Source organism: Podarcis bocagei (assembly GCF_964188305.1).
Source record: "Podarcis bocagei genome assembly, chromosome: 11".
In the NCBI taxonomy this organism is placed as follows: Eukaryota; Metazoa; Chordata; class Lepidosauria; order Squamata; family Lacertidae; genus Podarcis; species Podarcis bocagei.
This window is the reverse complement of record NC_138136.1, coordinates 3,656,083-3,682,828: the sequence shown is the minus strand read 5'-3', so window position 1 is coordinate 3,682,828 and position 26,746 is coordinate 3,656,083. Positions and strand designations below refer to the sequence as shown.

Below are 26,746 nucleotides of genomic sequence, written 5' to 3'. Positions count from 1 at the left end.
CCATGGCGAAGCGCGGCGCGTTGGCGGCGCTGGCGTGTCACGCGCCCGGGTGCGAGAGCTTCGCGGCTGCCGCGCCGCCGCTCCTGAAGCGCCGCCGGGCCGAGGCGGAGAGGAAGGAGGAGCCGCCGGGCGGAGGAGGAGGAGGAGGCTGCCTGAAGCGCAAGAGGGCGGCGGAGGAGGAGGCGTTGCGGGCCGCCAAGAGGCCCTGGGTGGCCCCGGGGGGCGGCGCTGCTGGCGCCCCGGCCCTCTCGCGGCCCCCGGGCTCCGTGTCGGCGAGGGGCGGCCGCCCCAAGGCTCCTCTCGAGGAGGTAAAGAGGCCGCGGGGGGGGGGAGGGCTCCCTGAATCCGCACAACAGCCCTGCGAGGGAGGCCCGGAGGAGGCGGCGGGGGGGGGACCCCGCGCAGGACCCTCAGCCGGGGGTCCCGAACCTCTGGAGAGCCCGGCGGGTCTGGGGGGGGGCGGCGTCTGGGGCAGAACCAGGTTGCAGCAGCCCCCCCCCCCCCAGTGAGGAAAGGGGCAAATGGAGGGAAGGCTTCTGAAGGAAATCCCTTTCCTGTATTTCGCGAAGCGTAGCCCGAGCTTGGTCCAAGGGGCGCCCTGTCCGGATGAGTCCAGCAGCAGATAATATTCAGGGGCAGGTGCCCCATTTCCAGCAGCGTCCAGCCAGGTGCCCCCCCCCCAAGTGCACCTGGCGTTGTCATTATATACTTCTTAACACACCTTTCTGCACGTGCCTTTGGGAGCAGAGGGTGCCATCAGAATATTCCTCCCACTTAATGTAAATGTATTGCACGTGGTTTAATTGTGCTGAGCGGAATGTAACCTGCCATGGTACTATGTGGTGAAATATGTAAATAGAAATTATGGGTTGACATTTTGATGCTGACATTGCTGTATAGACGCTGTGAAAAATTTGCACCCCTGAGCAGCACTGATCCCACAATAAACACCTACCAGGAGCCCATAGGTAGAGCCATAAAGGTGGCAGTCTGTCAGCAACTGATTCAGTTTCTCAATCAACATTATATTTAGATATCATGGCTAGTTGGTAAACCTTTCATAAGTTTACATAAATTTAAAGCTATATATCATAATGGTTATCATCACCACAGTAATTTTTATTAATGAATTATGCATTTGTGAAATACTTTGTTTCTCTAATATATTGTTAATCAATTTCATTAGCTGCTCTTGAGTTATGCTACTATTGCTATTATAACCTAAAGGATAATATTTCCCCTTTTGCACCATTCATTATTTTATATATCTCTATTGGCTTCATTAGCGTGTTACTTTAAACCACAGTTTAAAATAAACTATGGTATAAAGTGAGCAAACAGTGTGCATGCTGCTAAAATCAAGTGAAGTGGGTTTCAGGAAAATTTTGAATTTGCATTAGGACATTTTCTGATGACCTAGAAGGTGATAGAATGTAGCATGTTTATCTTACTTTTATTTAGTAAACAAAATATGTCTTGTATGATCTAGTTATGATTTCTACATTCCTGCATTTCAAGGGGTTGGACTAGATTATCCCCGAGGTCTCTTCCAGCTCTATAATTCTGTGTTCCATATGATTCCATATGATTGATCTCTTCAGTCAGTGGAATTGGCCCTTTTACACAAAGGTCCTCAAATGCATGTTTGGATTAAAAGATCGAAAACTGTTGCCTTAAAGAAATAATCCTTGCTATTTGAATTTTTTATACATTTCTTCCCCTCAAAATGTAATAATACATACTGCTTCTAGTATCTGTAGGGAGGGGGATGATTCACACCTTCTCCCTTGTCTCAAACGTTCAGCGGAAGGTAGTGGTCTACAGTGGTACCTCGGGTTACATATGCTTCAGGTTACTGACTCCGCTAACCCAGAAATATTACCTCGGGTTAAGAACTTTGCTTCAGGATGAGAACAGAAATCGTGCGGTGGCAGCGGGAGGCCCCATTAGCTAAAGTGGTGCTTCAGGTTAAGAACAGTTTCAGGTTAAGAACGGACCTCCAGAACGAATTAAGTACTTAACCCGAGGTACCACTGTATTTTGTTCAGCATTTGCAGAACACAAATCTTCCTGGTCTTCACTGGTCTTCCTTTTCCCTGTAATTGGTGCCTTCCCACTTTTCTTTCTCATTCTGAGTGCCTGGCATGCAGAGAATCAAAGTAAGCTGCTTCCTTCTTCCCTCAAGTCAAGTTCCAAGCTGGAGGAGGGTGACATTTGTTTATGCTTTTCACTGAATCCTCAAGTTCCATTGCCAGCTTCATTTTTGGAGCTGGGGAGAGGATATGGGGAGTGTGCCCCACGTTGTGCAGACATTTCTGCAGCACAGCATAAGACCACCTTTTTTGGGGGAAGTCATGATCCTGCCAACCACAAATTTTGGGTTGGCCACCAAAGCCAGCAAAACTGCAGATGTTTGGCAGGCTAAGTACAAGACCGTGTTGTAATTCCGAGTAATTATTTCCCAGGATATTATTTTTTGTTCTCCAGCCAATCCACCAGAGGGGGTGCAAGTTAAACTGTTTCTTAAATCCATTTTGCTTGATGTGAGGGTAGGCTCTTTCTTTCCTTTATTTCTTTCTCTGTGTGATTGTTAGCAGGTAATGCAGCTAGATAGACTCGAAGAAAAAAATGCATGTGAGGGTGAGAACTGTGCAGATAGAGAACAGTAGCTTATTTTAGCAGCAATAACTGTCACTTTGAGAACAACTAGTTCTAGGCATAATGGACAAAATAAAAACTGACAAATCACTGGTTCTGGATGGTATCAATCCCCATGTTCCGAAAGAACTCAAATGTAAAATTGCTGATCTGTTAACAAAAATATCTAATTTGTCCCAAAATTAGCCTCCATACCTGAGGAGTGGAAAGTGGCCAATGTTACACAATTTTTTCAAAGAAGAATATGGGAGATCCCGGATATTACAGGCCAGTTAGCTTAATGTCTGCACTGGGAAAACTGATGGAAAATACTGTTAAACATATAAAGAGTATGAAAAGCTTATACAGTGGTACCCCGCAAGACGAATGCCTCGCAAGACGGAAAACCCGCAAGACGAAAGGGTTTTCTGTTTTGGAGGTGCTTCGCAAGACGAATTTCCCTATGGGCTTGCATCGCAAGACGAAAGCCCATAGGGAAATGCTGGCGGTCGGGAGCAAAGACTTTCGCCCACAGCCGGCCTTCAGAAGAGGACCTCTTCTGAAGGCCGGCGGAGGGCAAAAGTCTTTGCTCCCCCCCCCGCCTGCCTTCCCCCCGCCTGCCCCGGGCGATCTTAAAATGCTGGCGGGCGGGAGCGAAGCGTTCGCTCCCGACCCCCAGCATTTTAAAATCTCCCCGGGACACCTGCCCCAGCCGCCGGGCTTCGTAGCGCTGCTGCGAAGCCGGGCGGGGGGGGAACACCTGCCCCAGCCGCCGGGCTTCGTAGCGCTGCTGCGAAGCCGGGCGGGGGGGGGGACACCTGCCCCAGCCGCCGGGCTTCGTAGCGCTGCTGCGAAGCCGGGCCGGGGGGGGGGGAACACCTGCCCCAGCCGCCTGGCTTCGTAGCGCTGCTGCGAAGCCGGGCGGGGGGGGAACACCTGCCCCAGCCGCCGGGCTTCGTAGCGCTGCTGCGAAGCCGGGCGGGGGGGGGGAACACCTGCCCCAGCCGCCGGGCTTCGTAGCGCTGCTGCGAAGCCGGGCGGGGGGGGGAACACCTGCCCCAGCCGCCGGGCTTCGTAGCGCTGCTGCGAAGCCGGGCGGGGGGGCGGGAACACCTTCTGAAGGCGGGCGGGGGGCGAAAGTCTTTGTCCCCCCTGCCTGCCTTCCCAGGGGCTTTTAAATCGCCCCGGACAGCGGAGAAGTCTCTGCTGTCCCGGGGAGATTTTAAAATGCTGGGGGTCGGGAGCGAAGTGTGCCGACCCCCAGCATTTTAAAATCTCCCCGGGACACCTGCCCCAGCCGCCGGGCTTCGTAGCGCTGCTGCGAAGCCGGGCGGGGGGGGAACACCTGCCCCAGCCGCCGGGCTTCGTAGCGCTGCTGCGAAGCCGGGCAGGGGGGGAACACCTGCCCCAGCCGCCGGGCTTCGTAGCGCTGCTGCGAAGCCGGGCGGGGGGGGAACACCTGCCCCAGCCGCCGGGCTTCGTAGCGCTTCTGCGAAGCCGGGCGGCGGGGCGGGAACACCTTCTGAAGGCGGGCGGGGGGCGAAAGTCTTTGTCCCCCCTGCCTGCCTTCCCAGGGGCTTTTAAATCGCCCCGGACAGCGGAGAAGTCCTCCGCTGTCCCGGGGCGATTTTAAAATGCCGCCCGCCAGCATTTTAAGATCGCCCGGACAGCGGAGAAGTCCTCCGCTGTCCCAGGGTTTTTTAAAATGCTGGGGGTGGGAAGAAAAGCCCTTGTCCCCGCCCCCCAGCCTTCAGAAGAGGTCGGGGGACAGACTGTCCCCGGACCTGGTCTGAAGGCGGTTTCCCTAGGAACGCATTAATTGATTTTCAATGCATTCCTATGGGAAACCGTGCATCGCAAGACGAAAAAACTGCAAGACGAAGAGACTTGCGGAACGAATTAATTTCGTCTTGCGAGGCACCACTGTAGATAAAGGTGATCCAGTTGTCATTGTGTACTTGAACTTTCAAAAAGCTTTAAACAAGAGTCCTGATTAAGTTTTGCAGTCATGGAATAAGAGGTGAGGGACTCTTGAGGGTTAAGTGACATGAAGAGTAGAAATAAATCGACAGTTCTACTGATAGAGCGATGAAGAAATTGGAGTGTCTCCAAGGGGGTTGGTATTGGGACCTGTGCTTTTTAAGTTGTAAATGATCTAGAGTTAGTTATGAGCAGTGAGGTGGCCAGATTTGCTGATGATATTAATTTGTTCAGGATCGTTAAAACAAAAAGGATTGTGAAGAGTTCCAAAAACACCTCTCCATATGAGTGGATGGCTGTAAAAAGGCCAGTGCAGTTCAGTGTAAACAAGTGTAAGGGCAACCAAAATGATCAAGGGGCTGGAGCAACTTCCCCTATAGGCTACTCACCTTTTCTCTAAACCAAACAGTCCTCATAGTGGACAGACAAAACAAGTACGTCACGCAGCACATAATTAAACTATGGAACTCTCTCCCACAGGAGGCATTGATGACCACCAACTTAGATGGCTTTGAAAAAGGATTTTAAAAATTCATGGAAGATAAGCCTAGCAATAGCTCCTAGCCATGATGGCTTTGCTCTGCCTCCAGTCAAAGGCAGTGTGCTTCTGAATTACAGTTGCTGGAAAGGGGGGGTCACGCTTGCAGGTTCCCCAGAGGCACCTGAGAACGTGATGCTGCACTAGCTGGACCATTGGCCTGATCCAGCAGACCCTCCTTGTGTTCTTAGGATAAATGTTTGGCTGTGTGAGTCTCTCTCTCTCCATTGCACATGTTCTTTGCTTTAGATCCTGGCACTAGACTGTGGAATTTTTCAAAAATAGAGATTCTAAAACAGTTTGTAGATTTGGCTTGTCAATGCAAAGTGCTTTTTTAGAGGTGTTCATTTTTCTGCTGAAGTGATATCTGTTAATTACGTTTTATTTTCCTAGCCTGAAGATGATGTTTGGCGCTACAACTCCTTCCAGTACTGGAGGTCTCCATTGCCTGCTATTGATTTGTCTGATATTCTGGATTTAGAAAAAGACGATGCGATAGATGCAAGACGGTCCAGCAGTGTTTGCCTCTCAGAAATGGAAACCTGAAACCTGATTAATTCTCAAGTTACTTTGCTGAAGTTGGTTTCTTCTTTTGCTTGGAAAAGTAAGCAGAGATGATAACCGGTTGGAGAAAAATATGCTTTGAAGGAAGGAAAACGCCTTAAAAAGAAAGAATGGCAAAAGAACCATCAGTGGACTGTCTAGAAAATTGATGGTATACACATACAGAATGAAGGGAGCATGAAGCTTGGAGAAATATTGGAACATTTGAAAATGGATGTATGCTGACAAAAAAATACACGTACTGTAGTTGGTACTTACTTCATTGAAAAAGTCAGAATGGTGTGTTCTAAGTTGAACCTGGTCAAATAACTCAGTTGAGATCTGTGCTGTCTTTGTTGCTAGACAAAAAATATTGTTGCTTAACCAAAAAATATTTTTTTAAAAATCCACACTTCTATGCAGAATGAGGGCAATGGATGTCATTTTTTTTGCCAATGCCACGGTACAAGTTTCTTTAAGCGTTTCTGAGAGTGGTGTGAGAGTAAAAATGATGTCAGGAGCTGATTGCGTTTTGGCTTGAGCCTTCAAATACGTGGACCGTGATGGACAAGGAAAAGGAACTATGCTGAGCAATGTGAGACTATTGGGCACATTTCTTGGGACTTATTGATGGAAGGCTCCAATCCTACCTAGTTAATATGTTTGATTCTTTGTGTTTTGTATCATGTGCTTGTCAGATATTTGACTTAAGTATGAATGTTACCATTTAATATTCTTTGCTAGGAATGACTACGTGAAACTAGAGAGTTTACCAGTAGACTTCAGCTTCAGATCTGCTAATCATTTCATAGTGTTATTCAAGTTAAATGACATTTCTTTATTAATCCACCATACCTTTGGCATATTTGTAGAAATACTTTTCACTGTGTAATAAAATCTCCAGTAAAATTTGTTTTTTAAAAAAAACCCTATGAAGTAATGCTCATATTGATTATCTCATTTGAAAACGTTACTTTCGCTGTGTGCCTGGATGCTTTGTCAATAAGCTTTTCTGGGGTTGGGGATAGCATTCAGTGTTAACAGTGTACACATTGTACTTTTTCCTTAGCTGTAGAAAGGAAAATATGATTAGACTTATCACAGCCCAAGTATTTATTGTTTCCACTGTTCCACACATCATCTTTTACAGTGGTACCTTGGGTTACAGATGCTTCAAGTTACAGACTCCTAACCCAGAAATAGTACCTCAGGTTAAGAACTTTACTTCAGGATGAGAACAGAAATCGTGCAGCGGCAGCGGGAGGCCCCATTAGCTAAAGTGGTCTTCAGGTGAAGAAGAGTTTCAGGTTAAGAACGGACCTCCAGAATGAGTTAAGTTCTTAACCCGAGATACCACTGTACTTTTAAGTCCAAATGTATACTTATGTACATTTCTTGGATAAATTTAGACTAGAGGTATCCCTCGTAGAAACCCAAAAGAAAAGGGTGCAGACTCCAAGTCTTTATTGATAGGCCTTTTGAAATGCAAATAATGCATAGGGACAGCCTCAACAATTAGCAATAGGCTGTAAATAACCACTTCAAAAGCAATGGTGTTTTTAATACACTTTCTGATTACATACATGGTTTCTATTCACCAATCAAAGGATCACCTCAATCTTAATAGATGCAACCCAGTGTCATCTTCCTGAACCAATCAAAATCATTTACCGTATTTTTCGCCCTATAGGACGCACTTTTCCCCCTCCAAAAATGAAGGGGAAATGTGTGTGCGTCCTATGGGGCGAATGCAGGCTTTCGCTTTAGCCTGGAGAGTGAGAGGGGTCGGTGCACCAGGCTTCAGGAAGCTCTGTGCAACCCTCGGGAGACCAGCTCCCGATGGCCGCGCAGAGCTGCCTGCAGTCCCAGGCTCAGCGCAGCTCTGCACAGCCATCGGGAGCGGGGCGCGCCTTCCCGCTGTTCCCCGACCTGGTTCTTCCAGCCCCGCACCTGGGGGGGAAATAAAATTTTCCCCCTTTATTTCCCCCCAAAAAAACAAGGAGCGTCCCATGGGCCGGTGCGTCCTATGGGGCGCAAAATACGGTAGCTCTTCAGATCAGTTCTTATCATAATATAATGTGATTACACACAAACTATTTTCAATGTCTTTCTTTATTGACTAATTTTCCTATTCATTAAATGTCTCCCAGTATCCTCTTTCATCTGTCTATTGCCTAGCCAGTTCTCTTTCCATGCATACAATAGCCACCATAGAGTCTAACAGTTTATCCTTTTCATTGTTCTGGAATGGACATTCACTACCTACAGTACCTAAAAGCAGCTAGTTTTGTACTGTAAAAGGTAGGCAGGTACAGACCTTTTCAGTTTAGTGAGGCCATAGACTCAAAAGAAAATGGAATCATCAAAATGATACGGTATGAAATTATTTTCTCCATCACATTTTATATAGCTTTAAATCAGAGAGTCACAATGAAATCCTATGTGTGTCTATTCAGAAGCAAGTTCCATTGAGTTCAAGTATGAAGAGGTACAGAACTGCAACCTCAGCTTGATCAGGTGAGGAGGGCTGTGAACGTAGATTGCTCCCTCACACAGTGTAAAAAAAGATAATGTTGCAGCCTTTCTCATTTCAGTATCCTGTTGTGATTTTGAAGCACCAGTCATCGTTCTCTTGACCAAGGAGAATAAATTAAATGAACTCTCCCCCTTTCTCTTAATCTGATTATCATATATTTGATTGGGGGAAGGGGCTGGCAGGAGGGGGGGAGGTTAAGCTTCCTTAAGTATTGTCCATTTACTAGCATTCCATATTATGGGTTGCAAAAGGAGAATGTGGAAATCTATAGGAAGAAAGTAAGGCAGTATTTATAAATTATGTCTGCTGTGAATATTGCAGTGTATGTAAGTTCCGGAACAAGTGCTGGGATGGGAATGGAGAGGGAGATTTGAGCTGACAATGAGGTTTGGGGCAGGAGAAAATATGCACATACCTTAATTTAGACCGGGAGCGGAAACTTGGCTGGTCTCCTTGTATATACTCACAGGTACATTGGCAAGATGGTTTTTGCAAATACGCAGCAAGACCTGAACACAGATTGAATTTGTTAATTTTCTGTGACTTGTCGTCTATTAACTTACTCAGAGCAGGCCCATGACAAAATAAGATCCAGTAATTTCAGGGAGTCTACTCTGAAGTAACAGTTTGTTGACTACAATCCTGTATTTACCCAAAGGTCCCAGAGCTTATAGTTGTAAGGACATATTTGGCTACATACAGACATGTACAAGTTTCCTGAAGATACTTCATCTACTTTATTTTGCAGCAACTGGTACCATTTGAGAACAATCGCATTTATCGTAAGTACTGTTGAGATAAAATAGAAACTAGTGTCGCCTAAATTGCTCTGTAGCCATCATAATGCAAACAGTTATAAACCAGACTCTTTAGATGGCAATAGAGATGCACAATAAACTCTTGAAAAATCTGAATTTGTTTTCATTGGAAAGGTTTTATTTTGAACCCTACTGTTGAAACAAGTGACGTGAATGTTAATCATTTCCCTAATGTGGTATATAAACTTGAAACCAGATTGTGTCACATGATTCTGATTACCAGGTGATAGTCTCTTCAGTTTAATTGCAGTACAAACATTTCACCAGTTTTCAGAGGCCATCTCTTTTCCATCTCATTAAAGCTTTTAAGTGCAAGCCCATGGAAATTTGTAATCATTGCTTTTCGGCATTGTTTCCACTAGTTGCTAGTGCTAAGCAAGCTTTATCTGATTGGGAATGAGATGGAAACTTCAGACTGAGATCCAGTGGCTGAAGGCTACAAAAACGTTATGTTTTAGTGATCAGAATGAAGGTAAGTAGGCTGACTTTTCTGTTGCAGTGTTTAAGATTTTGATACAAGCATTACTTAATTTGGAAGAAAATTATAATATGTTTTTAGTAGCTTCAGTTTAGAATGCATAGTTTGTTTTTCAGTAGAAGTGCATTTCAGACACTTTTCTAATAGACTGTTTACGAAAAGTTAAGGACTGGAGACGGAAAAGTTGAAATGAACGCACCCTTAAATTGACAGCCTTTTTGCAATTGCAGTTCAATTTGATGATTCTCTTCAAAAGACTATGGAAATAGCTTTGCAAAACAGCAGTGCTTGGCAAATGTAAATAAATGTTGGATTTGTTTCTGTGAATAGTCCATCAGCATAAATTACTAAACAAGGGCCTATAAAGCAAGATGAAAAAATTAAATTATAGCTCTAAATCATGAATTGTGTCAATTAAGACTTGCTTTCTAATTTTTTATTTAAAAATTCTTGAATCTTCAAAATCCGTGATGTTTTTGTATCCTTATAACAAGTTTGCAGTCCATTAATTTCATGAACTAGCTTATCACCTTGCTTTACACGCTGAACAGTTAAGTACAGATTATGCTTCTGTTAGATTTTTAAAAATAAATTAGCATTACAGTATTTAATTCAATATATTAATAGCTTCCTATACATTTCAAAGTGACTTAATAAAGACACAAATAAAACATATATAAAACAATATATGAAGACAATTAAAACAATTTTATGTTGTTTTTATATATGAAATGGTTTAATAGTATTAAACACACACACTCTGCATAGTCAACCAACAGAAGCAGCCTCAGAGGAGTTTTTTATATGTGACGAAAAACCCTTCTCTAGAAAGAAAACATAAACTGCTTCATCCGCTTCTTAGGGGGGAACAAAAATAGCATACATTCTGGAAAGTAGACAAAATATAGAGCGGGTACCTGAACTCTGGCTACCTTTTGGAACTAATAAGAGGAAATATGGCAAGAGATTATTTCTCAAATACTGTATATATGGAAGATAGCCTTTGGAAATCTGAAACAGACTGCACAAGAGAGCAAGCCACATTAAACATAGTGGAACTTCTGATTAAATATGTGAAGGATTTTTCTGCATGTTGCTAAAAAGAGGGTTGCTGCTGCAACTAATTTAACTGCATATAAATGTCTACTAGCCAGTTAAAAATGGGTGCAAATTTAGAAATTGGTTATCTTTTGTAGATGACAGCCTGGCAAAATTTCAGTTGATCAGATTGGCAAGTAGTTGAACTTGTCAGTTTCCATGTTGGTTGTACCAAAGAAAGTGGACCTGTAATAACTATAGATGTTCTGTTGAAATGTGTCTGACAACCAAGTGACACCTGCAGTTATATATATATCTTATACTCAATGGTATTTTAGAAAACTAAAAAAATAAAATTATTTACATACCACCTTTCTCAGGACAGCATCCAAGGTGGCTCACAATATCATAAAAGCACAATTGCAATGATCTAAAATAATATTTTTTAAAAATAACAAATGCAGCAGCAGTAACTAACATTAAAAAGGTAAGTTAGAAGTGTTTCAGCTTGGTTTGGTTGTCTTACTGTATTTTCTAAGAGAGCTATATAAAAAGGCAGTTTAAAAAGATGGGTTTTGTAGCAGAAGTATGCTGGTGTCCTTTAGCCATTTCCCCCTTCAGAAATACACAGTGAACACGCTCCCCCGTCTTCCTCTGGTGGTGAATGAGATGTGTCCATTCATGTCTTTGGCCTTATAGAGAGGAAAAGCAGCTAGGGAAAAACTTTAACTAGACAAACAACCAAAAGAAAAACGTGTAAGAAGTCCCCTTTTCTCCCAGTGTTCTCCCTCTCACACAATCTCCTGGTTTCTGCTTGGAGAGTTTTAAAAAATACATAGCTGCATGTCACATTGAGTTCAGACCCTAGAGCTGAAGATGCAAGTTGATCTGTACAAGAGGAAATGTCAAGCATTAGTTAATTCTTTAGAAGCTACCAAGTGCTTACACACAAATGATGTCCTGACAAATATCAAAGAACAACAATGCCAAAGTGATTTGTCTTTTTCAGAACTGCTTTTAGTTTTCCTTAATGCTAAGCTCCTCTCTGCCTTGAAAAATGCATGCCAAGAAAACATAAAGCAAGCTACATTTATGTCACAGGTAGTGATATCAGTCAAACTAAACTAGAATTGCATGCAAACTGGCTTTTAAATCACGTTGCAGAAAATCTTGAAAATGTGACTGCAGCTATATTATCTTACACACCAGCCCCCTTTCAAACTGAAAGCCGAGATTGTGTGGTTAGTTGGCCCAGCCCTGCTTGACAGGTTCCTAATAAGAGCTTCAAAAGTTTAACTCCCTCCCATTATTATTTAACTTAGACTAGTGAGGAATCGCAGAGTATCTCATCGGGATGGAGAAGTACATTGGTGTTTATAGTGGAATAAGCTTCATAGAGTGAAGCCACTCCAGGCTGGCCAGGCGTCTTGGCCTGGTTGTTGCTTAAGTGTTGTGCAAGAAAGCGACTTGGTATGTAACCTGCTGAGCAGCTGGAAGAATCCAGCCATAAAGACAGCTGCCAATCGCTGATAGGGGAAAGTGGAACATTAACCATTCTCTAGTGTGGTCCAAGGATCAAGGAGTACTCCTTGAGGTCTGAATGGACTTCCTTTCCTCCTGCCTACACTTTGGTTGCTGCAGAAGCTTTGGGGAGCAGAAGAGAGCTTGACTTACGAGAGCAGTCTTGACAAGATGCAAGAGACAAAGCAGGACAAATGAAAGTTCAAATGAAGGTAAAACTGTGTACACAGAGATAGGCACGTAGATGAGTTAGGACTGGAGCATAAATGCCTCCTGGCAGCTGCTGATCACCACAGCTTAAATTTGCTAACTCGCTCTTCTCCTCCGCCACTGTTAACTTTCCAGGGTTCATTTGTTAGGCTTGTTGATTCAAAAATAGACTGAAGCAAGAAAGAAATACAGATGATCTGCAGCATATATGTGAGAGTGCATTGCTTTGTTTTGGGATCTGTGGCATCATTAGTTCAGGAGATGATTGTATATTTTGAAACTTTTGTCCTTGTTTGTAAGGTATGGAGGAGAGCTATATAACACCATTCCTGGCTTGCCAGTGTGTTCACTGAGTGGACAGACGGCAGTGTACTAGGGTTGCAAAATGAGGTTAGGTGTTTGTTCTGTGTAGGTAGAAGAAGGAAGAATCTTCTCAAAGAAGCCACCTGGCGCCCTTAGTTTCAGCAGTATTAATTTCAACAGGATTGCCAAGTACCTCACTTTGATTTAAGTAGTAGCATTATTGTCATATACTTATCGTGAAGCTTTTGCCAGTACCGTGTCTCAGTGCTAGGCAGCTTCACCTGCTAACTTTTTCTGAATAAATTGTTAAAAGCACAGGAGCCCTGCAGAAAAAGTGTCATCAACCCTACTTACAAGTCCTGTGTATTCCTTACACTTCAGAAGTTAAAGCCCTTTGTGCCTCTTAATGAGTTTTTCTGCTATAGCAAGCAGGATTCAGGGTGGATGCGTTTGTTTGTTTTGTTATTGTTTGTATTATGTACTTTGTGGTTTTATTCTGTAAACTGCCCTGAGATCTTTGGATGAAGGGCAGTATACAAATTTAATAATAATAATAATAATAATAATAATAATAATAATAATAATAATAATAATAATTTCTTCTTCTTCTTTGGTGATCACTCGTAGCCGAGTAAGATCATCTTCCATAAACATGGTTTTAACAGTGAGTCCATAAGTGACTGTGGAGGCCAGTTCTGGATCCACACGTCCTTCCACAGTGGGGACTTTGGTTTCTGGGCGGGAGTTGATCACGGTGTGGATTTGCCAAGCATGCCTTCCTCTTTCACGTTTCTCCCTTGCATCCTGAGTTTGAGTGTCTTCAAAGCCCATGACACCTTTGGTCAAGGCTGTTCTCCAACTGGAGCGCTCGCAGGCCAGTGTTTCCCAGTTGTCAGTGTTTATACTACATTTATTTTAGATTTGCCTTGAGACAGTCTTTAAACCTCTTTTGTTGGCCACCAGCATTACGCTTTCCATTTTTAAGTTTGGAATAGAGTAGTTGCTTTGGAAGACGATCATCAGGCATCCACACAACATGACCAGTCCAACGAAGCTGATGTTGGAGAATCATTGCTTCAACACTGGTGATCTTTGTACATTAGTTCGCCTGTCTTCCCAAGTGATGTGTAAAATTTTTCGGAGACACTGTTGATGGAATCTTTCGAGGAGCTGGAGATGGCATTTATAAGTGGTCCATGTTTCACAAGCATATAATAAGGTTGGTAGTACAGTAGCTTTGTAAACAAGCATTTTGGTTTCCCTGTGAATGTCCTCAAACACTCTGCACTTCAATCGGGAGAAAGCCACATTCTCAGAGCTCAGGCAATGCTGGATTTCGGCATCAATGTTGGCCCTTGTGGAAAGATAACTGAGTATCAGCAAATGGGAACCAGTGATCAGGGATGAAGCTCAGTGGTTCATTGTTTTCCCTATCATTTAAAAGGTAACTGGGAAGTCTACTTGCTTGCACACCTTGTTTGGGAGTAGAAAACAATTTCAAGTGCCTCCTGAGACCCAATTTGAAATCCTTACTTTGCTTAGAATTAGTCTGCAAGATTTGCTGTGCCAGCGTATAATCATGTAAGGGTAGAGTGGAAATGCACATATCAGTTGTTATGTCAGTACAATGTCACACGGTAAAACATGATACTAATTCTGGCACCCGGCCAACACTGTATCAGTGACTTGTCCTAAGGTACCCCCTGAAAGCCTCACCTTCTGTCTTTTTAATTGCTTTAGAACTGATTCACTCCCTGAAACAATGCTTCACATTAAGTATGCACTGTCAGTTTAGGTTGGCCCTGTAGAAGTTGTGCACTGCATACCAATTGTATGTAAAGTGAACTTTCACTGGGATCATAAACACATAACACTTTAATGTGCAGTTTAGTGAGATAATTAGAGCTTTTTATTGCAGAATTGTATTTAAGGCCTTAATTCACCTGTTAAATGTGAGCAGATTTCATGCCACTCTGCCTTGACTTCTACTGCAGAACATTCTCTGCAGCTGGGAGCTGTCACTCCAGGGCAGAGGGAAATAGATTGAGAAGGATGGCTTTGCATGGCCTTCTTGTTGTAGGCTCTAGGTTGTATCTTGGTGGGTGGTGCTCTTGCACCCATTGTCTTACCCTGTTGTGCTGGTCATCAATGATGTACACTGCAGTGACAGGCTTTGCTTTTGTTTTAAAGTAAGTAAACATTGTAATATAATATGAAAGACAACTGGCAGACTTCAGTTTGGGATCTGCATCTTCCATGTCCTCATGAACTTTCAGCCTCATCTAATGTTCATGTGGAATCACGGGTTCTCTAGGTTTATTTTGATGAGCATAATAAAAATTGTTATCCTATGTTTGACTGAGGGAAGGGGCTGGCAGAAGGGGGGAGGTTACCCCATGGAGTGTAGGATAAGCTTCCTTAAGTAGTATTGTCCATTTACTAGCATTACTTCCATATTATGGGTTGCAAAAGTAGAATGTGGAAATCTATAGGAAGAAAGTAAGGCAGTATTTTGGGACGCGGGTGGTGCTGTGGGTTAAACCACAGAGCCTAAGACTTGCCGATCAGAAGGTTGGCAGTTCGAATCCCCGCGACGGGGTGAGCTCCCGTTGCTCAGTCCCTGCTCCTGCCAACCTAGCAGTTCGAAAGCACATCAAGTGCAAGTAGATAAATAGGTACCGCTCCGGTGGGAAGGTAAACGTTGTTTCCGTGTGCTGCTCTAGTTCGCCAGAAGCGGCTTAGTCATGCTGGCCACATGACCCAGAAGCTGTACACTGGCTCCCTTGGCCAATAAAGTAAGACGTCCGCAACTGGACCTAACGGTCAGGGGTACCTTTACCTTTACCTAATCTGATTTAGTATTGTAACTTTTGTATGTTTTAAAGTAGGGTTATAATCCCCCCTTTTTTTCTTTTTTAAACTACTTTGAGAATTTTTATAATCAAGCGGTGTATAAATCTTACTAAATAAACAAATAAAGTAGATAAATAAAGTAAGGGCTGTTTGCCAGAGTGCTCTTGAATGGGATCACGGGCATGAACTGGGTATTCTGACCATGCTGTAACATACAATGCCTAATAAAAGCAACTGAGTTGAGCATTCCTGGTGCTGTGTCCCTTTGTGTAAGGAAGAGGAGGGAGCGGGAGCAGGGACCCTTTGCGGTGCCCCTTGATGCCCAACCATCTCCTGCAGAGTGGTGCAAACAGGCAGCTAGGCTGGGCCAAGATCCCCAGCAGAAATTCCTACAGGGCTCACTCCCCAAGTAAAACAATATGCAAATAACACCAACATTAGTTGTCTGAGAACATACTGTGCTTCATGGCAAGGTTAACTAATTTATATGTGCAAAAAAATTAAATTGCTTGTTGGGGACATTAATAACATTTTTTCTGGAACAAAGAAAACCAGGTCTGACTGCCAGGGCCGTAGCTAGGGGTGGTGACGTGGGCCCCCACCAGGGGTGCAGGCAGTGTACATAAGTATAAATATCTATTATTGCCTCATAAGAAATGGTTTTAACTAGAGGGTGAATTGAATGGGTGGGGGTGGGGTTGGAGGAGGAGGAGAAAGAAGAGCTAATTTGTCTGTGGCCAGGGGCCGGAATCTGGATGGCTCTACTGACTGCCTTAATAGCCAGCTCACTGGCAACTATTTTCACCCTAGGGTTTTTTGTTTTTTTAAAGAAAGCTTGGCATATAATGGTATTGGAATAATAATGCTCTTGGAATACAGTACTAATGCTTATATTTATACTGTAACCTAGTTTCCCCCCGTTCGGCAGTCAATTTCTGAACAATGCCTATTTATGTCCACACTTGTACAGACTTCAATTTAGTAAAATTAATTCCAGAGCTGTCTAAAATACATGCTATCCCTTGCTTATTGGTGTTTAATTAGTGTACTTCATCAAAAATATTTAACTTCCGGTCTAGGTTCAGCTTTATGTCAATTGCTAAAACAAGTATGGTGTAAGATGGAAAGCCCAGACAATCAGTCTAGGGATCAAGTTAGGGCAAAACAAAGAGCACACCAGGGTTTGGTGCACATGACTGGTCTGCTTGTGGCACATATTTTATTTCCCTTCTGCGTTGGTGGTTCCTGAGGGCTGAAGATCAGTTCCTGTATATGAAGTGATACGCCTATGTCTGAACTAGGCAACTTCAGACTGTAGGTGGTGGCTTGCATCTCTGTCCCCTTCCTGGCCACATGAAGAAAGCCACCAGATGTTCACATGATGCAGTCTCAACCACTCTTTAGGAAGCATCTTGTGTTTTATCAGATATGCTCTTGTCTATATAACACACAAACCTGTGTCTAACACAGAGGCTCACAGAACTATTACTTCAGAGATGTGCCTTTTACAGAATATGGGGCATTTAGAAACGTTTGGAAAGACTAAATGAACTGGCATGGGGAAAGATCACATGAAAATGCCTGTGATACAAATCTCACAAGGGTTACAGGTGAGCGAGATTAATAAAATAAGAAAGGTAAAGAGAAGTGAAAACCTTAACTGCACGGTTAACCTGCCTCGTGGAAGGAGGAGCAAAGAAAAGCGATTTGGGGGATTTCCACGGGGGTTGAAGGATCCAAGACTGCATTCTCCAGATGGGTCTGGAGTGGCTGGGAAAGGATAAGGTAGAGAGAGAGAGAGAGAGAGAGAGAGAGAGAGAGAGAATGTGGTAGGACAGTATTATTTTCAGTCTCTGTTTATTGTAGGCAGTACTGGTTGTGTTCTGCAGTAGTTCATCTTCTGCCATAAACTATGTTATTGATCTCATTGTCTGTTGTGAAATTATGTATCTTACGTCATGATTATGTTCTGCTCCATTCATTTCAACACACACACACACACACAGAGAGAGAGAGAGAGAGAGAGAGAGAGAGAGAGACAGACAGACAGAGAGAGAGAGAATAGGTTGTGGGGGACTGTGAGTGCTTAAGTATTGTTCACAGGAGTGAATAATAATATTTGCTGGATTGATTTCTGTTACCATATGTGTTTTCCTTGGAATTCATAGACATCTCTAGTGGGGGGGGGGGCGCACTTTTGTTCAGTCTAAGATTCTCCCCCAATGGGCTCAGGCTTAGCTTGGCCACATCTGATTCCACTCTGGATTCCTTGGAAACCTTAGCGTATGGTTCAAAAAATAGCAAAAGCTTTTCTTTTGGTAGATGCGGGGTTGTGCTTCTTACAACAAAGGATGTGACAAAGAGAACAAAGGGAAACAAAGGTAGGATGTCTAGCTGAGCAAAAAGGATTTCTTCTGCCATAGATACCCATGGAGCAAGCTTAGAAGAAAGTGACATGGCGCAATCTTTTGGAAGTTTCCAAAAAAACTGAACAGACTAACGTGCCCATTTGCAAGACATTAATTTCCTGCTATGCATCTCTCTGTCAGACTGTAAAAGATTGGTAAAGAGGACATTACTTGTGCCCTTTGTCATGCCATGACACAATATAATTCTTCCACCAGAGAGTCATTGGGTACAATTTTTTTTCTTACTTGTAAAAGATGTCAACACTTTCTCAGGATATTCAGACAATCCAATTACCAGGAGTAGGTGCTTGCAGGAGGCTGCATCTTAATTACTATTTGGAAATTTGGGTGGTGGTGTTCCAGGAAAAGCTGTTCCGTGTCACCTCCCAAATTCTCTCCCCACAGAGGTGTCTATGGTGTCTTCATTGTACAGCCTTTGTAATATGCTGAACACACACTTCTGTACCCTGGCCTTTGACAGCTGAGATGACCTACGCTGTATTTTTGGTATGTTAGGTATTGGGTTTACTTGCTTTCAAGTTGCATCATTGTTTTGTAGTAATCTTCCAAGAGACTTAGTGGTGAAAGGCAGGTTAAGAAATCCTAAAATAAATGAAAATTACCGGTAGATGAAAATGTGAACTTGCACTAGATATGCCAGAGATTTCTGGGATTAATTGGGTTAGCATTTGGTTTCCATGGAGAAATTCCCCTGGTGTGTAGCACTAGAGTTTCTCCCACAAAAGTTTAATTTATAGTTTGCTTGAGCTGCCTCTGATCACACGCACTTGAGCTGTGATCTTTGTTCAGAGTGAAACAGAAATGCACGTGCAGAGTTCCAACGGAACCCATATTTGTTGGTTTTTCTTCCAGGCCTTCTCCAATTCACTGAGATTTTAACGTAGTGTCTTAGTGTGCCTGAGTGCCTTACTCAATTCTTCCTTTTTCCTCATGTGTCAGTAATTTATTTAGACTGTCAGACTGCTGGCAGCATTTTGTGATTCATTCTGTGGTGTTTTCTGCAGGGCTTAATAATTCATACCTGTCTAATTTTAATAATGTAATGAGATGAGAGTTGGTCTCAAGGATCTCCCAACACCCATTTACAACTCTGCTTGTGGGTCAAAGCGGTTGGGCAAGTTTAATGGGGCAGATTTCCTACTGTGGGGAAGATCTGATGCACTTGGCTGGTGAGCCTTTGCATCACTAAAGAAAGGGCGTGTTCATCTACCTCAGTTTCCCCCCTTCTTGTGGTGGATGATGTCACCAAGCTGTTTGTGAAGAAGCTGCAGGTGTAGACTGAGAGACAGGCACGGAGAGTGGTGGAGCTCTCAGACAGAAATCTGATCTTCCTGATGGCTTCCCTAGAAATCTGGTGTGGAGCAGTGAATTTGAGACACCTGTTGGAGTGAAGCAGTAGCAACACCTGCACTCAACCTGTATATAACGAATCATGTAATTGCAGAGCTGGAAGGGACCCCGATGGTAATGGAATCCTTCTTTGGAGCTTTTAAAGCAGAGGTTGGGTGGCCATCTGTCAAGTATGATCTAGATGAGATTTCTGCATTGCAGGGGTTTGGACTAGCAGCGCAGCGATCCCGCTTGTGTCCTGGCTTATGGGATAGCCGCACGCAGCCTCTCCCTGGCAGCGGGATGAAGGCTCCTGTTGCCTGGGAGAGGCTGCATGTGGCTAAGGCTCCCCCAAGAGCCGCGCTCCCTTTAATGAGCGCGGCTCTTTAAAGGGAGCGCTGAGCAGAGCCTCCCACCTGCATTCGCTCCATAAGACTCACACACATTTCCCCTTACTTTTTAGGAGGGGAAAAGTGCATCTTATAGAGTGAAAAATACGGTATATCTCCCTTGCTCAGCACTTTATGTTGGATGGTGAGGGCTGGGCCATAGGGTGTGCCTAGGAACACTGTGGCAGATGTGTTTTGCAGTGTTTTAATGGACCCCTAATTTTATATGTTATGTCTTTTTATTATTCGTTTTGCAAATTGCTTTGGGATTTACTAAGTTCCTTACACAGTGGTACCTCGAGTTACAAATGCCTCAGGTTACAAACGCTTCTGGTTACAAACTCCGCTAACCTGGAAGAGTTACCTCAAGTTGAGAACTTTGCCCCAGGATGAGAACGGAAATCATGTGCCGGCGGCACAGCAGCAGCAAGAGGCCCCATTAGCGAAAGCACGCCTCTACTTAAGAACAGTTTGAGATTAAGAACGGACCTCCAGAACGAATTAAGTTCGTAACTAGAGGTACCACTGTATTTGCTAATCACCAAACAAAGTAAAGGACACCTTCCAGGGGGTACAGAGCCAGCCCTCCCGCTGCTTAGGTTTGGGACTAGGAGATGGCCTCAAACCTGAATCCTGTAGCCCAATAGGGCACAGCAGGTATAAACTAGCAGCAAGGAAGAAAAATGCCTTCTGCTTCTCCTTTTGCCGTCTCAGTTGGCCAGAGAAGCACCACAGGGCTCCTCTGACAGACTGGCTAGAATCCCAAACAGAAGCACTTTTAGGGACCAGGAGCTTGTGGCTGTCCATAAGAACGTACAGAGAGTCTGCCGAACCAGGCCAGCGGCACATCCTATTCTCTCAGTGGCCAGCCAGATGCCCGTGGGAAGCCAGCAGCAGGACTTGAGCAAAAGAGGTGTTTCCCCACAGTGGTTTCCAGTCACTGTTATTCAGAGGCCTTACTGCTTCCATCCTGCCGTATACTGTTGGCCCAAACTCTCACCATCACTGACCATTGGGCATGCTGGCTGGGGCTGATGGCAGTTGGAACCCAACACTTGGAGGGCCACAGATGCTCCATCCCTGACCTTTTAACGATAGTTTTCTGGTTGTTTCATGTAGTATTTGCAGGAGAGCCAGTGTGGCATAGTGGTTAGAGTGTTGGACTAGGACGTGGGCCATTGGGGTTCAAATCCCCCCTCACCCATGAAGCTCATTGAGAGACCTTGGGCCAGTTGCTCACTCTCAGTCTAGTCTACATCACAGGGTTGTTGTGAGGGTAAAATGGGGAGGAGGAGATTAAGTACAGTGGTACCTCGGGTTACATACGCTTCAGGTTACATATGCTTCAGGTTACAGACTCCGCTAACCCAGAAATAGTGCTTCAGGTTAAGAACTTTGCTTCAGGATAACAACGGAAATCGGGCTCCAGCGGCATGGCAGCAGCAGGAGACCCCATTAGCTAAAGTGGTGCTTCAGGTTAAGAACAGTTTCAGGTTATGTACGGACCTCCGGAACGAATTAAGTACTTAACCTGAGGTACCACTGTACACCATCTTCAGCTCCTTGGAAGAAAGATGGGATGTAAATGTAAATAATGCTAATGCAACCTTCATTGGTCATCCACACCATCAAGAAGTGCATGAGGCATATGATAAAGTGCAGTGGTTTTTTTTCTGGATTGCAGGGTAATGCTTATAGAGACAGGCTTATGGCAATCAGACTAATTCAAGTCTTGATATCGGGCACAGCAGTGTTATAAGTGGGGCAGGGGGGGGAGTACTTTGCTGTTGCGTGTGAGCATAACTTACACCCAGATCAGGCACGCAGCCAAGGCTTTCCACATCCCTTGACTGATTTTTACTAAGTAGTTCATGAGTTGTCTAAATACATGGGATTTACAAAACCGCTTATAAAATATTTGTTAAAATAATTCACGATTTCTCTGAACCTCTTGTCCCCTTCTCACCCTGAGCTTCCACTCACACCCTGCTGGTTTCCCTGAAACAGAGTTGAAGTGCAGTAGACAAATCTAAGCATCTAGATCATGAACCAAGACCACAAAACCTGAAAGTTGACCTATTTTTATTTAGATTAGTTTGGCTTTTGTTGTAAACAAATCTCTTGGAAGTGTTCAGCACATACTGTGCCCTCTATGCACTGGATGCAAAAAAATCAGGAAGAAGGAGTTAGATAAATTTGCTATAAATTGTTGCGGTGTTTTGCGGGCTTAATCTGAAACCAAGCTGGATTTGGGTTGCTGTCTCTGGTAATTTCTCTCTCTTACATCACGGATGTTGGCAAATTGGATTTTTAAAAGGCAAAATAATATTAGAATTTGAGTTGTCAGAGATGCACAAGGGAAAATATTTCAATGCTCAAGAACCTGGCAAAGTCTTTTATTAACACTATTGCCTAAGGGTAAAGGTAAAGGTAAAGGACGCCTGGACAGTTAAGTCCAGTCAGAGGCAACTATGGGGTTGTGGTGCTCATCTCGCTTTCAGGCCGAAGGAGCCAGCGTTTGTCCACAGACAGCTTTCCAGGTCATGTGGCCAGCATGACTAAACTGCTTCTGGCACACACAGGATCATGACAGAAACCAGAGCGCACAGAAACACAGTTTACCTTTCCACTGCAGTGGTACCTGTTTATCTAACCTAGCTTTCGAACTGCTAGGTTGGCAGGAGCTGGGACAGAGCAACGGGAGCTCATCCTGTTGTGGGGATTCGAACCACTGACCTTCTGATCAGCAAGCCCAAGTGGCTCAGTGGTTTAGTCCACAGCGCCACCTGTGTCCCTTTTACCTTACTGTTGCCAATGCAAGTCTGTCATGGCCTTTGGCTAGAACAATAAACTTACGAACTGATATTTAGAATGCTGATGTGTTTTTTTTAGTTTATTGCTAGCTTATACTTTTTCCGAATGTTTTTAAAAAACTAATAAACTTGCAGTTTTATTCCTTTGTAAACTGTGTTGAGGTTTTCTACAATCAACCAGTCCATAAATTTTATGAAATAAACAAATGCCTGTCATGGTTTGGTGAAGAATGGAATATAGGAGCCCCTGGTCCACTTGGCTCTTCACTGGCTGGGCTTCAGACAGACTCAGTGGCGTAGCGTGGGTTGTCAGCACCCGGGGCAAGGCAAGTAATTTGTGCCCCCTACCCCGTGGATTTGCGCCCCCTAACCCTAACCCCCAGATGTTGCGCCCGGTGTGGCCGGCCCCCCCTGCACCCCCCATGCTACGCCACTGGACAGACTTCTCTCCCAGGCCTTCCTGGAGATGCTGGGGACTGAACCCACTGAACTGTGGCCCTTCCCCAGTCCAATTGTATGGAACTTGCTGCATATTTGTGTCATTTGCCTCACTTTTCAGACACTCGGCAAATATTTCAGTGGGTCCTATGGAGCTTTCAGGTGACCTAGCAGCCCTACAGGTGGGGCATGGCTCAAAGGTGTGTGTCAAGGGTTCCTTGAATTTTTAAATGATTTTTTAAATCTATCTGGATTATAAAGTTATTCCCCATAGTAGGCAGAGGGTAATCTTGAACTTTCATTCATTTTCAAGAATTCCACCTGTTGATAGGGTAGAATTTCTCTGATAAGTTTCTCTCCGTGATTGTCATTACTAAATTGGAACCAAAGGCTTTTAATCTTTTTTAAAAAGAACATGACCACTATTAAGTGATAGCCGGCACCATCTGTTCATTGTACAAATGTAAAATAGCTGCCAGGTATTAATATTGTGTCAAGCAAGTGGAGATGAGTTCTGTCAGTTCAGCATTTCTTCCTTATCTCACTCAATTCATCTGCTGTTAGGAAGGCTGTGAGCTTTCTTCCTATCTCTAGGCATGGTTAGTGTGAGTGAATTCTAAACGCTAGAGTTTAGGTCAGCACAGATTAATCTGCAATGTTCTGAGATAAGGAAGGAAATAACAAACTGATCTCATGCACAATATTAATGCCAACTGTGTTTGGTCCTACAACATGTGCTAATAGCTACAAATAGGTATCTCCTATGTGCGGTACTAGTTATTGCAGATAGTTATTTTTGCCTCCCAAAGTATCTGTTTGAGGTTTAATATTTCTTTTCAGTCCCAGAAATCTTGGATTGAAGGTGTCTTCTGTAAAAGAGAGTGTGCAAAAATCGTGCCAAGTTCCAAAGATCATCACAGGTACTTTATTTCGCTTTGTTTTGGTTGAATTGTACAAACAACAAGAAGATAAAAATACAATTTAAAACTTCTAATTCACACTTTAACAATGTTGGTTTTCCTTGAATAAATATAGGCCCTTCTAGCTGCTACAAACACGACTATAATCTAGTTAACTTCAGCCATATTTTCATTTTGAATTTGAGGCTCTTTATCATGTTTCCCTTAAAATGGCAGTCATACTTTGTACAGTATCATTTATTTGTTTTCTGACATGTTTATCCTACCTTTCTTCCATCATGGAGCCCTCTCTGGCAGAGCCAGACCTGCTCAGCTTCAGTAAGGTGTTGGCCTCATGTCGCTTCAAACATTTATACAGGGCACTGCAGGCAACATATTTCCAGTGTGGAACCCACAATCCATGAGTATCATAAGAACCACCCAGAGAGGGGCTGCGACCCCTGCCCAGTCTGCTCACCGCCCCCCCCCCCGCCTAGCAATGCCTTTGCCATCCCTCCTTCCCACACACCTGGCCAACTTCCTCTCCCTTTACACCTTACCCAGTTTCACCCAATCAATTATTTGACTGCTTTGAAATATACAATACAGGTGATTTTGACAGGGATAGATGTAGTATTGATTATTAATTATTTAAATCAGTGTAGCATGCATATTTAGGAAGTCAAAGTTAGAAACAGTGGCTCTGTTTGTTTGTTTTTTTACTAACCTTGAAGTTGTTCTTGAGCCATTACATTTTTGTATTTGAACCTTTCAGTAAGTTACTGACAATGTTGTCCAGGTGAGACATTGTGTAAAAAGTGTTACTCGGGTTTTTTGTGACAGTGGTGCAATGAAACGCTTCAGATGAATGGTCTGCCTTTTTGAAGCCTAACTTTTTTTTTTTACAAATGTAACTGTACAACATACTGCTGTTTTTAACTTCTTTTTCAGATGTCCCGCAAGATGCCAAGTGTGCCAGAACTTAATTCGGTAAGACCTCATACGATTTGGGACTGTATTTTTTAAAATAAAGAATGGGTGTGAAATATTCCTAACCAAGGATGTGTCCCCTACTAATATAAATGGTTGACTGCATTTCAGTCAACTGCTGGAGGATTTACGGTACTAGAAATCCTGTTGCGGTCAATAAACTAGATGTGGCATCCAGAGACTTCCATGCACAGCTGGTGCCTCCTGTTGGATATGGGAAGACACAGAAACAAAAAGAGAGTGCAAGCAGGGAGCTACGCCTGCATATTAGAGAAAGTTTGGTGTGGAGGGATAAAGCATTGGTGCTTCCAGGTGGAGGCTGTATGTTGCAAGCCATAGCTTAGTGATAGAGCATCAGCTGTGCATTTAGAATGTCCCAGGTTTAATCCCCAGTATCTTCTGGTCAATTTGGGAGAGACACCGACCTGAAACTCCTCCTCCAGAGGTCCTGATTCCAATGGAATATCCTGACACCTGCTATAAACACTTAAAAATAACAGGAGGACATATTATTCACATCTAGTTATATTGTCCACCTGTCCTTCATAACAAAACAGCTGTGAAAAGCTGCAGGCATCCAGATTATGCTATTCTATGCATATACCGTATTTTTCGCTCTATAACACGCACCCAACCATAACACACACACAGTTTTTAGAGGAGGAAAATCCGTAGGCATGCCACCCGTAGGCATTCCCTCCATAACACGCACAGACATTTCCCCTTATTTTTTAGGAGGATGAGTGTTATGGTGCAAAAAATACGGTATATATATTTGAAAAATTGCCATATTTTCTCTGTCTTATCCTTCCATTCAATCTGAGTTTTCCAGTTAGAAATCTCTGGATTGATAATTTAAGATGTTAACAAGAGCCTTAACCTGCAATTTGCTTATAATTTTAACAAGATATTCGTACAGTGCAAGGTGTTTGGGTCGTTCAGCATTTCTGTAAAACTTGAGAAATGTCTTACAGCATTCTAGTACAATGCATTAATGTGAGCTAGTCACTGTTTATATGTAGTAGTTCAGAAATGCATTTAATTAATTTATGCCAATGTTATGAGTTTTTTTTGGGTCTTTTTTAAAAGGTGTTGTTGTGGACGGCTAATTGGTGACCATCCTGGGATTGATTGTTGCTGGCCCATCTGTCGGTCTGCACAAGAAGTAGAGAACAGGGAATGGTGTGTCCAAAGGGACACAAAGACAAGTCCAACTGATGCATTTGGTACTATTAATTTTCAAGACAGTGATCACACTTACCATGCCAAGGTGCGTACACACTTTGAAACAGAGCTGTAATAAAATAACTTTCTCAGTTATTTAGCATAAAAACAACCAATAGTGCTAAACATAAAACTGCTGGTGTTAGATAAAAATCCAGTACAGTGGTGCCCTGCAAGACGAATGCCTCGCAAGACGGAAAACTCGCTAGACGAAAGAGTTTTCCGTCTTGGAGGTGCTTCGCAAAACGAATCTCCTATGGGCTTGCTTCGCAAGACGAAAATGTCTTGCGAATTCCTGTGGGTTTTTTTCCCTTCCCCCCCTTTTTCTAAGCCGCTAAGCCGCTTATCAGCTGATCCGATAAGCTGATAAGCCGCTAAAAGCAGCTAATGGTGCTAATGGCGCTAATAGCGCTAATCCTCTAATCCGTCAATGGGCTTGCTTCGCAAGACGAAAAAACCGCTAGACGAAGAGAATCACGGAACGGATTCTTTTCATCTTGCGAGGCACCACTGTATAAGTTGGTATGAGTTTGTTCCATGCCATCTCATAATTTGATGACTACAATATCAAGAGATATCATGCATGTGTCTAAAAGATCAAGTACCACCATCCCATATAATAGAGTGCTTCTGACAACTTCCATCACCTCTGGCATAATACTTTTGAAATTAAAGGAGTGAACATATTCACCTCTGAATGATGAGACAAAAAGATAAACACACATGAGTTACTCAGCTATATATTAAGTGATAGTGTACTTTAGTTCCTCTCCATAATCA

General features: G+C 43.5%; 2 protein-coding genes across 5 annotated transcripts in view; both read left to right on the top strand.

Moving 5' to 3' along the window:
* Positions 1–6,625, top strand: LOC308597809 (uncharacterized protein C9orf40 homolog). Its single transcript, XM_081213953.1, has 2 exons — positions 1–308; positions 5,549–6,625. The coding sequence occupies exons 1-2, from the start codon at positions 3–5 to the stop codon at positions 5,699–5,701; spliced, it is 459 nt and encodes a 152-aa protein (XP_081070079.1). The 5' UTR covers positions 1–2; the 3' UTR covers positions 5,702–6,625.
* Positions 6,626–8,542: 1,917 nt separating this feature from the next.
* Positions 8,543–26,746, top strand: part of TRPM6 (transient receptor potential cation channel subfamily M member 6) — an 86,316-nt gene continuing 68,112 nt past the window's right edge. The window contains exons 1-4 of one of the 4 annotated variants that reach the window (XM_081213515.1): positions 8,543–9,524; positions 23,694–23,773; positions 24,704–24,742; positions 25,832–26,012. In XM_081213515.1, coding sequence (XP_081069641.1) covers positions 9,519–9,524; positions 23,694–23,773; positions 24,704–24,742; positions 25,832–26,012 — 306 coding nt within the window. In that variant the 5' untranslated portion in view covers positions 8,543–9,518. Of the gene's footprint in view, positions 9,525–12,052; positions 12,302–16,996; positions 17,066–18,334; positions 18,371–23,693; positions 23,774–24,703; positions 24,743–25,831; positions 26,013–26,746 lie in introns of those variants that run through there. The other 3 variants (XM_081213514.1, XM_081213512.1, XM_081213513.1) reach the window with 3 other exon arrangements.